Here is an 11231-nt window from a genome sequence, read left to right as displayed (position 1 = left end):
CCCATACAGCAGTTCAGCTGCTCTGACCAAATCTCAGCCTTTGCTCCATTRTCCCACACTCTGTGTGACAGTCCTGCAGAGCTGCCATGCCCAGGGCTGGCACTGCTCTCATCTCTCTGCCATCACCCCAGGAACCACCCCCAGAGCATGGGGAGGATGCCCAGGAGCATGGAGTTGGGTGCAGGGAGCAAGGGACATTCTGCCCTTATTTGCCAGAGTAATTTAATCAGGACTTCTGATGATGAGAAACTTTCAGAGCCATTCCTGGAGCTCCCCWCAGCCCCAGACAGCCAGGCCTGGGATGCTCCTGGCTGCCAGCTGTTCTTCTGCTCTCCAGCATGGGGCTAAAAGACCTTTGCCAACAGGGACAGCATTTCTCCTCCCAGCACTGCCCCACTGGGTTGATCCCTCCTGCCCCATCACATCCCAGCTGCAGGGACAGAGCCAAACACACCATGGGGACACAACATTCCATGGYCATCCCCTCAACCCCAGCCACACTCTGCTGTCCCTGGCTTTGTCACCCTCTGGGRCAGCAGCACAGGGTGCCCAGCTGACCRGGCAGCAAGGTGTTAATGATCAACAGCCAGTGAAACGCATCACTTATCTCCCTCCTGAGAAAATTGGAGTCAGGATCCTTGAACCGCTGCCCCGTGCTGTTTGCCTGTGCCATGGCTGCGTCCAGCACTGAGTCCTGCTCACAAACAGCAGCAGCTGCAGGCCCCATCCTGCCCCTCTGCCCATGCAGAGCCTGGGGTCTGACAGGGAAAAAACCAGCAAATTTTGGGATATGGGCATGGATGACTTGTGAAAGGAGCAGTGCAAAGGCCACAGCATCAGCCCTGCTGAAGGCACCCCCTTCCCAGCCTGGAAGAAGGTGGTCCCAGATCCTGGACTGAGCTCCTGACCTACCAAACATCCCAACAAAACAGCTGTTTGCACAGAAATTCAATTACTCTCACAAAACAAATTCCCCAGCAGCTCATTCCAGGGTCCTCCACTGAGAGTGGCTTTGGCCAGCGTGAAGGAATGCAACAGATTTGGCTTCCGCGTCAAAAATGTTTTGAAACCATCAGCAATAAATCCTTCACGGGAGATTTCACAGCGGAAAACGGGGCAAAAGGTGTTGGGGGATGGGGACTRGGACTGCAGTCCCCTTGGAAAGAGTCACTGCAGGAAAACTGGGGCCACAGTGAGGAGAGGAAAGGAAGCAGGATGGAAGGAGACACCTCTTCCCTCGAGTCACCTCCTCCCTCCCGGCACAGAGGACAGAGTGGCTCAGCCAGGTGCACATGCCATGGTCAGGACTGCACCACATGGTCCCAGACATGCCCTGCCCTGTGGATAAATCCCTGGCCCCAAAGTCCCTGTATGGGCCTGGGGCAGGTCAGGGCAGCAGGAGCTGCCTGGGCACTGCAGGATTCTGATCCTGGCCAGTCTGATCATGGTTCAGGGTCCAGCTCGTCCCCTGCCCTGCACAGCCTCGCCAGCTGGGGACATGCACTGTAACCCTGGCTTTGCCAGGGAAGGAGCGGGACCAGCCTGGGGGAGCCCCATTGCTGCCCTGGGGCTGTGCACAGGATCAGCTGGCAGCCCAGGAGCTGAGTGACCACAGCAGTGACTCTGGGACACGCTGTCCCTGTGACTCCCAAGGTTCTGGATGCAGCAATGACAGGTCCAGAACCAGTGGGTGCCACCTGCAGTGCCAGTGGTTGGTCCAGAACGTTCCCAGGTGGCTCAAGGCCTGGGCTGGGCTGTGCAGGGTGATGGTCAGTGCACGAGTGGCACTGGGCACATGTGGGCACGGGAGCCAGCCAGCCACGACCTCCCTTGGGCACAAGGCCYGGGAGGAGCCCTGGACACTGTCCCCACTGTCACCCCAGGGCACCCAGGGACTGCTGCAGCCTCGCACTGAGCCATGGCCGGAGCTGCCCACTCCTGCCAGCACCTCTGCCCTGTGCTGCAGTGAGCTGAGCTGGCTCCCAGGGGGACATTAGGGCTGCTCAAACCCCTCACAGCGCAGTTCTGAACAGACCCACCCACCACAGCAAGGGGTCAGAGGAGATGGACACCCACCCTGTCCCCAGGGACACCTTGGTGAGTGCTCAACATCTGCAGCCTCATGCCAGGGCTGGCACTGGTGTCACTAAACATCTTGGTGTCCCCACCCCAGACTGGGGCTGGGCTCTGGGGGCTGTGGGATGCTGCAGCCCAGAGCTGGGGGTGTAGAGGAACGGGTCCCTGCATGGGGGCTGAGCAGGCTGGGCAGCAGCCAAGCCCAGAACTGATTAACGCAGCTCGGAACAAGTGTTAAACATTAACTCCCCTGTTTGCCCCTCACCCCTGCTGCCAGCACCCAGGGTCCAGGAGCACGGCCAGGACACAGCCAGGCCGGGCACCACGGCCCTTGGACCCTGCAGAGCCGAGCCAGGGCTGTCCRTCCCTTCAGGGCATCATCAGCTGTGCCAGGGGCAGCCTCAGGAGCCTGAGCTACACCGGTTTGTTCAGGAGAAGCACTCAGTGCCTGTTTATTGGGAAGGATGGACACGGGATGGTCCAGCCCGGGCAGTGCCCACCCGTGGGCTCCTCCAGCAGCCTCCCAGCGAGCCCAGAGCTCTGTCCCCATCAGCAGAGTGGGAACTGCAGCAGTGGTCAGAGCTCAGCCAGTGTCCACAATGGCTGCAGGGCTGGGGAGGATGTTTTGGGTGTCCTGTGGCTCCTGCCACTGTGAGCAAAACCTCAGTGGATCACAGCTCCAAGGGCAGCTGCAGCAAGCCCAGCTGTCACTGTCACTGTCACCCTGTGTGAACCAACTGGAAGGCAGCAGGAGCCCCACGCCAGAGGAGGGGAGCGGCTGTGGGCATCCCATGGTACAGAGGGTGACATCCTGGATGAAACTTTAAAAAATCACTCCTAGGAGTTGTTTTTCAGAGGGTTTGGGTCCCCCTTTGGCAGTGCTGCAAGGAGAGCTGTGCTTCTCCAGAAGCCTGCCCGGAGCACAGGACACCCTGGGCAGGGGAGGGCAGGTCCTGGCATGGCACAGAGCCCCCCTGAGCAGCCCCTGATCCGTCAGAGCCCACCCGGCGGTGCCAGGCTGAGGTTSAGGAAGCCCCCAAAGTGGAAGGGGGGCAGATGGGGGGCACAGGCAGTGGCAGGGGACAGGCAGGCCAGGGGATTGTCCCCACAMGCCCCGACATCCTGCTCACTGCTGAAGTAGACGCTGTCAGGTGACTCCACCGAGGCGTCCTCGTCAAAGTAATTGTAGGGTCTCAGGAAAAAGCCAACACTGTTCCCCACGGTCACCGTGTTGGGGACATCTTCGGCATGGGGGATGTGCAGGAACCCCACAGTGATCCAGGCAACCAAGTCCTGGGGAGAAGAGGAGCTGTCAGGCTGAGCAGGGCTCTTACAGCCCGGCAGCTGCTCAGTCTGGCTCTGGGAGGGGTGAAACCTCTGTGGCCCCAAAAGGCTGAGCCCAATCCATTCCAGGGACCCTGGGATGGCCCCAAAAGCCTCAGTCCCGCTCCATCCCAGGGACCCAAGGGTGGCCCCAAAAGGCTCAGCCCCATCCATCCCAGGGACCCCAGAGTGACCCCCACAAGGCTGAGCCCCATCCATCCCAGGGACCCCAGGGTGGCCCCAAAAGGCTCAGTCCCTCTCCATCCCAGGGACCCCAGGGTGGCCCCACAAGGCTCAGCCCCATCCATCCCAGGGACACCAGGGTGGCCCCAAAAGGCTCAGCCCCTGCCCATCCCAGGGACACCAGGGTGGCCCCAAAAGGCTGAGCCCCATCCATCCCAGGGACCCCAGGGTGGCCCCACAAGGCTCAGTCCCTCTCCATCCCAGGGACCCCGGGGTGGCCCCAAAAGGCTGAGCCCCATCCATCCCAGGGACCCCAGGGTGGCCCTACAAGGCTCAGTCCCTCTCCATCCCAGGACCCCGTTACCTCGTTGGTGATGGTCTCATTGTTGATGAAGTCAGCAAAGGCCACAGTGGGAGTCCAGGGGTCGTTCTGGTTGTAGACACTGCTGCTGGTGGGCTCCTCCTCCTTCCTCYTSGTGACRGCCAGCTGGTACCTGCGGCCAGCACAGCGGTCAGAGGGGCTCGTCCAGGCCAGCCCAGGGCAGCCATGCCATTGCCAGCTGGGATGCACCACCAAACTGGGGCTGGATGTGTCCCTGGGCTGCCCTGGGTGGGGAGGGAAAGGGCTGGGGGGGATGAGCACAGCAGCAGCCCCAGCACCTTTGAGCTTTGGAGCATCCCTTGCTGCCTGTGGCTTTTCCAGCATGGCTGAGAAACGTGAATGGATCCAAACGCTGCCACTCCATGCCCAGTGCACTCCCTGAAGCCACAGCTGCTTCTGCCCCACACAGAGCTCCCCAGCACGAGCTCTGTCAGCTCACCCTGGCRCTGACACTGCTCTGTGCTTATCCCAAAACACATTCTGCCCTYTGGGGAAGGTATCACAACCTGGCCATGCCARTGCTTCCCTTAGCRATCTGTCCTGAGCCTACTTCYCCCTTCAAAGGGAAAACCACATGGGACTGCTCTAAATTAATCTGACGTGGGGTCAGATTCCTGCCTGTGAACTACCACGAGCAGATGTTATTGAGCAACATTTCAAGGAAATTTCAGAGCCAAAAGCTGTGAGTGTTTGCTGTTTAACCCTTGCCTGCAGCCTGGTGACAGATCCCCTCCTCCAGGGGGAGAAGGAGCTGAGGCTGCCCAGCCCTGGCACCCACCTGCCCCAGCTGACAGAGCGTTCCATGGAGCTGTTGGTGGGCAGGTGCTTCCCAGCAAAGCTGATGATCTGGATCCGGTAGCTGCGGGGGTGGCCCCACTTGTTGGGGTTGGGGCTGGTGAAGGACAGGTAGCGGGGCATGGGGGCGTTGAGTGGGAACGTCGCCTCATCCTCCTTCTGCAGCCTTTTCCTGCGGAGGCGCGGCCGCTCGATGGTGTTCTGCGCGCTCCAGGGATCCTTGACAAACTCATACTCCATGTCCTGGCTCTCCAGGGAATTCAGCTGCCCTGTGAAGCAGAAAAGAAAACCCTCTCRAGCTCCTCACCCCAGGCCACAGCAAACCACAGCCGTGCACGGAGGTGGCCAGACCTACCATCGACATCCAGGTCCACCTTGTAGTGCATGTGGTGGACGTGCATGGTGCCCAGCGTGTGGGGCCCCACCCTGTTGCCATAGTCGGTGCCTTGGCCATGGAGGAAGGAGGAGCTGATGTAGCCAGTGGCGTGCACTCTGACCTCCACAGCACCATTGCCGTGGAACACAAAGTCCCAGATGTAGTCRTAGTTGATGAGCGTGGAGATGCTGCGGATGACCAGCGTGTTCCTGCGCAGCCCGCCGTAGTAGAAGGACTGCGAGTCGGAGAAGTGGCGCCGCAGGGGGAGGGCGGAGTCGTGCTCGAAGATGCAGAGCGAGTTTTGGTTGGTTTTGGGCGTATCTGCCTCCGCCAGGTAGTGCCTGTCCACRTAGGTGGCTGTGTAGGGGCAGTCGAGGCCCCGCACCAGCTCGTAGGCAAACCTGCCCATGCCGAAGCTGCCRTCCAGGTAGCGGGTGGACATGCCCCCGGGGCAGTTGGAGCCGTACAGGGCTATGGCCTCCTGCAGACTCAGCTCGTAGATAATCCTCTCCCCGCGGTACCTGATGTCAAAGAATCGCGGGCCGGAGTTGGGGTTGATGCCAAAGGCCATGCTCCAGCCCTGGAASGTGATGAGATTGCCCCTGACGCTGTAGCGGGGACCCTGYGGCTCAAACTGCAGGGGAGCCGGGGATCCAGGGGGGCTCCGGGGTTTCAATGAGCCCAGCACCTCATCATCCCGGGGCTGCTTGAGTCTCACAASGTCCAGCGCTCCGGCCACAAACTCCCGCTCCAGATCCCCCGTGCTGGCAAAATAGCGACCGTTGTAGAAGACTTGGCGCAGCTGCCAGTGCGGGACGTGGAGATCCCCATGGTCCACCAGCACCTCCAGSCCCACCGGTGACAGGTAATAACCAGTGCCAGCCACGTTGTGGAAAAGGACAAACCAGGTCACACGGTCACCGGACTTGAAGCCCCGCGGGGCCGTGGTGAGGGTGACCAGGTCGGTGCCGTCGGACTCGCAGCAGGCAGAGAGGAAGCGCGGAGCCTTTTTCAGCTCCCTSTGGATGAGGGCGTTGATGTCGGCGTACTCCTTGCCGGTGACGGGTCTGCGGTGGTAGGGCACCTTCCCGCCGTACTTGTGCACCGTCACGTCCCGGTGGTACGCCGGCACCGGCAGCGGCCCCACCACGTACTCGGTGATGTTGGGCTCGGGCTGCTTCCCAAAGTACAGCACGGCCAGGGCCTCTCGGGGGGGACGAGCCCCTCCACCGTCCAGGAACCGCAGCGCCTCCGCCTTGGCGGGCACCTGCAGATCCAGCGAGGCGATGCAGTTGTCCGAGGGTTTGGCGCGAGAGGCGTCCACCAGCGGCACCCCGAGGCTGCCCTGCAGGTACCGAACCACCTGGGACATTTCCTCGGGGCTCAGGTCAGCAAACACCAGGCTCTGGCCATCCTCTGTGTCCTCCTGCTCTGGGGGCAGCTGCTGGCACGGGCTGGGGGTCTTTCCTCTGGTCAGCAACACGCAGAGCAGGGCGAAGATTGTGGCCAAGGCCAGACCGAGGAGGATGAGCACCGTTTTCATGTTCATGCTGCTGCGGCACCGAGCGCTCCCGCACTCTGGCAGGACACGTTCCCAGCTGCAGAATCCTCCCAGTAGCTCGCTAGGACAAGGGGCTGGGTTTGCTTGGGGTTTATTTTTTTCCCCTGTTTCCTCAGCAAGGGAACAGCCCGGAGGAAATCGCAGGGAGGGTGCGAGGGGACGTTCTCACACGGTGCCAGGATTTGCTGGGAACCATAAAAGGCAACTTTGCTCTGCTTCCCTAGGGGGTCATAATTTTAAGTAAATTCAATGCTTATACATCTGTCCTTCCTCTCTGGTTTTCCAGATCCTACATTGCAGAGCTTGGAGAGGATGGATCCAGTCTTTTGGGGGAAAATAAACACATCTCCCTGCTCCTCCTTCTCTTAACCCCACAGATGCTGGGCAGACAGCAGAGAAAAGCCTTCCCTGTGCAGAGCAGTGCTGGACACAGCACCACTGCCCCGTCCTGGCGCAGCCCTGCCCTCACCAGCAGCACCAATTTTTGCTGCCAACATCCCCGTGGGTCCTGCAGCTGGGAGGGAGGGGAGGGGACAGCYCTTTGTCACCCTGCAAAGGTGCCCAGTGATCCTGAGTTGAATCTTGGCACCGATGGATCTGTGAGGAGAGGAACAAGGGCTCCAGAGCCCAACAGCATCCTGGCAAACAGGCAGTGGCATTGGCTGTGCTGTCACCAGCAGCCACAGAGCCCTTCCTGCAAGGTCCAGTCCAGATCCCTCCTTTGTGGCCAGCACTGAAGGTCTGATAGCCACAGCCCACACAGCCCTGGCCATGACCCAGCCTCCCCCCAACAGTGCTTGGTGTCCACCTCAGTCCACACCCCTGGGTCACTCCCCAGCCCATCCCATCCCTCCAGCTGGACACCCCCCTGCCCCAGTGACCACCCAGAGCCACAGTGCTGGGCTGGCTCATGGGCACAGGAAACATGGCACAGACCAATATCACCCCCAGGAGATGCTGCTGTAAGAACGAGACACTTGAGAGCATTGGACCAGCACCATTTTCATTGTTTTAACCTGAAAAAAAATGCACTACACAGCACTCGCTTCTACAGCAGAGGAACAGGATTTTCTCCTCATTTTCCTCAGACTCAAATTCAGGAATCGACAGAGAACAGACCTCCATGTGGCATCACGCTAGGAAAATCATCCATCCCTTTTCGAGAGCACTATTTCAAAAGCAACGATAAAATGTGAAGCCACYGGACAACTGGAAATTGAGACAACCTCACTAAAAACTAAAAGTTTTCACTGAAAATCTGAGACAGAGAGGTCAGTCTGGTGTCTTTGACCACATCTCTTCACACCATCCTGTAGCATTAAAGCCTGCTCATGTTTTGAAAACCATCGTAGGTGAACGGGGGGAAGTTTGGCACACAGGAGGCAGTTTTGGGCAAGCAGGCAAGAGGATTGGTTTCACACGCCTTGAGGTCCTGCTCGCTGGTGAAAAACACTCCATCGTGGGAGTATATAGAGGGGTCCAGGTCATAGTAGTTGTAGGGTCTCAGGAGAAAACCGACCGAGTTTCCCACGGTCACAGTGTTGGGAATGTCCTCGGAGTGTGGGATGTGAAGGAAGCCAGCAGTTATCCAGGCAACCAGGTCCTAGGCAGGGAAGAGCCACAAGGCCAGGGTTACTTCACAAGCTGCAGCAGCAGTGACAGAAATACCCACGGGGCCGTGGGGAGTGACAGGAGAGAAGGATGGGGACCCCTATGGATATCAGTGGTGATTCCACACCAAGCTCCTCCCTCCTGGGAACGAACCCCTCCCTTCCCCAAAGAGCTGCCCCACCCATGGCTGCAGATTTCCACCCAGAGGAAGGACTTGACCTCCTTGGCCTCGCTCTGGCCTGCAGAGATTTTCATCTCTGACATTTTGCCAGCATTTCTCCACAGGGAATGCTCTGATTTGTGTTCCCTGAGCAGACACAGAGAACAGGGGGCTCAATCCCTCTTTCCTCTTTCCCCTGGGCTGCTGCACTCACAGCTGGGCCCCACGGGGTATGCTGGAGTTGCTCTGCTCCTGGGACAGTCCTGGGGCTCTCTGGTATCACGTTCCACCCCAGAGGACCCCATTACCTCGTTGGTGATGGTCTCATTGTTGATGAAGTCAGCRAAGGCCACAGTGGGCGTCCAGGGGTCGTTCTGGTTGTAGATGCTGGTGCTGGTGGGCTCCTCCTCCTTCCTCTTGGTGACAGCCAGCTGGTACCTGAGGACAAGAAAAGAGATGGGAGCATCCCCTTGAGGCAGGGCAGGGCTGGAAGAACCCACAGAGCACAGCACCAACCCCAGCAGAGCGATTCCCTGCGCTCCCATCACGGGAGGAACATCCAGCAACGTCTCTGAGAAGCTGCCACAACAGCCACAACAGCCTGACCTTGCCCAGCTGATGGCTCTCTCCATGGAGCTGCTCTCGGGGATGTGATCCCCTGCAAAGCTGGTGATCTGGATCCGGTAGCCACGCTGGTGGCCCCACTTGTTCTCGCTGTCGGCCGCGAAGAAGATGTAACGGGGCATCTTGGYGTGGAGGCGGAAGGCAGCCTGGTCCTCCGTGTCCAGGACCCTCCTGGTGAGTCGTGGCCGCTCCATCTGCTGCTCTGGGCTCCAGGGAGCCCGTGTCACCTCAAATGCCATGTCATGGGCCACCAGGGAGTTTTTCAGCCCTGCGAAGCCAAAATGAAGTCACTGAGGAGCGTCACCACAGTGTCCTGCTCCCCAGGGACATCGCTGCAGCCAGTGCCTGCTCTCCCTGCCCTCCCTCCCTGCACCCCGGGCTCYGATTCTGTCCAAGAGCAGCTGCTGCACAGCTCCACGTGCCATGACTGCACCCTGTGCTGACCCATGGGTGGACACTTGTCCAAGCCAGGCAACACCACTGTGCAGCAGATTCTGAGAGAGAAGAGGTGACAAGGGATGAGGCTCATCCCAGGGCTGAAGAAGGTTCATTTCCTGTCTAATTAACCACCAGTGAAGGTTTGAGCCCTACAGAAGAGGATCCATGCACAGCCAACACCACTGAGCAAATTCACTTTCTTTTTCTCACATGAACAAAACTCCTAACCCCACACCTCCCCTGCCAATGTTAACAGTGACAGTCTGATTTCATCTGCCTCTTCCCTGTTCCTGCGGTTTTGCCACCAACCCTGCCCCAAAAGTGGAAAGAAAAATCTGTATAACCACCAAAAAAATGCAGGTTTTGTGAGTCTAAAAGCTCCTGGTGAGTGCAAAAAGGAGAGACAAGAGYCAGACCTGCCTCCCATGTCCAAGTCCACCTTATAATTGATAAAATGGGTGTGTATCATACCCAGTGTGTGCTCCCAAAGCCTATTGCCATATCTCAGGCCATTCCCATGAAGAAAGGAGCTCAGGTACCCTGTGGCCTGCACCTTGTCACAGAAAAGGACCTTGCCACCACACAGGAACTGTATTTTAGCACATTCTCAAGCCTTGCTTACAGGAAGAACCAATATCAGCCCCTGATTTTGACTCTAACTGAACAGCAGCAGCACCTTTCCAGGCCACACAAACATTTAATACACAGGAGGATGTGCTGGGACAGAATGCTTGCTCTGGAGTCAGCTGCAGCTCCACCAACACCCTCCTGAGGTGACTTCCCACCATCCAGGAGGCAGCAGAGATCCCTGGGGCTGCCTTTCTCCTCGGGCTGGTTCAGATGCAGCCGCTGCCCACCAGCGACCTCTTTGGTCCCGTGCAGATGTAAAACATTTTCCCTTTCACAGAAGCGTTTCCAGTCACAGACGCCGCCTGTTGTCACCACTGTCCCCGGACTGCTGGAAAAACCCTCTGGGGGAAGCAAATATGCCCCTGAGGCTGAGCATCCCTGCACTTCCAGGGGCTCCTGGCCTCAAATAACCCTGGGCAGGCATGGGTTGGGACAGCATTGGAGCAGGGGAATGTGCTGGGCAGCCACAGACTGAGAATTGGGATGAAATGCTCGAGTATTTCCTTGAGAGAAGAAAGGGGTAGAGCTGCAGCAGCACAGCTGCCCTGCTTTGTGTGGGGCAGTGAGACACTCAGAGGGTTTTCCATGGGGCAGTGAGACATTCTGAGGGTTTTCCATGGGGCAGTGAGACACTCAGAGGGTTTTCCATGGGGCAGCAAGAAGGTTTTCCATGGGGCAGAGGGACACTCAGAGTGTTTCCATGGGGCAGTGAGATGCTCAAGAGGGTTTTCCATGGGGCAGAGGGACACTCAGAGGGTTTTCCATGGGGCAGCAAGACACTAAGAGGGTTTCCATGGGGCAGTGGGACACTCAGAGGGTTTTCCATGGGGCAGCGAGACACTCAGAGAGTTTTCCATGGGGCAGAGGGACACTCAGAGTGTTTCCATGGGGCAGAGGGACACTCAGAGGGTTTTCCATGGGGCAGAGGGAAACTCAGAGGGTTTTCTATGGGACAGAGGGACACTCAGAGGGTTTTCYATGGGGCAGCAAGAAGGTTTTCCATGGGGCAGAGGGACACTCAGAGGGTTTTCCATGGGGCAGCGGGATACTCAGAGGGTTTTCCATGGGGCAG

At 58.6% G+C, this 11231-nt stretch overlaps 2 protein-coding genes across 2 annotated transcripts in view; both read right to left on the bottom strand.

Moving 5' to 3' along the window:
* Positions 1-31: 31 nt before the first annotated feature.
* Positions 32-6820, bottom strand: LOC130581455 (membrane primary amine oxidase-like). The gene is made up of 4 exons (XM_057379563.1): positions 5115-6820; positions 4743-5028; positions 3947-4076; positions 32-3369 (listed from the first exon to the last, which is right to left on the bottom strand). The coding sequence occupies exons 1-4, from the start codon at positions 6682-6684 to the stop codon at positions 3070-3072; spliced, it is 2286 nt and encodes a 761-aa protein (XP_057235546.1). The 5' UTR covers positions 6685-6820; the 3' UTR covers positions 32-3069.
* Positions 6821-7691: 871 nt separating this feature from the next.
* LOC130581429 (membrane primary amine oxidase-like) overlaps positions 7692-11231 on the bottom strand; it is a 7118-nt gene continuing 3578 nt past the window's right edge. Inside the window, exons 2-4 of the mRNA XM_057379535.1 lie at positions 9074-9359; positions 8776-8905; positions 7692-8299 (exon numbers count right to left, since the gene is read on the bottom strand). Coding sequence (XP_057235518.1) covers positions 8015-8299; positions 8776-8905; positions 9074-9359 — 701 coding nt within the window. The 3' untranslated portion in view covers positions 7692-8014. The remainder of the gene's footprint in view (positions 8300-8775; positions 8906-9073; positions 9360-11231) is intronic.

This window comes from Malurus melanocephalus, unplaced genomic scaffold, assembly GCF_030028575.1.
Source record: "Malurus melanocephalus ecotype Western Australia unplaced genomic scaffold, MMel_1.1 scaffold_411, whole genome shotgun sequence".
NCBI lineage: Eukaryota > Metazoa > Chordata > Aves > Passeriformes > Maluridae > Malurus > Malurus melanocephalus.
Note: the sequence above shows the minus strand (reverse complement) of the source record. Positions and strands in the feature narration are given on the sequence as shown.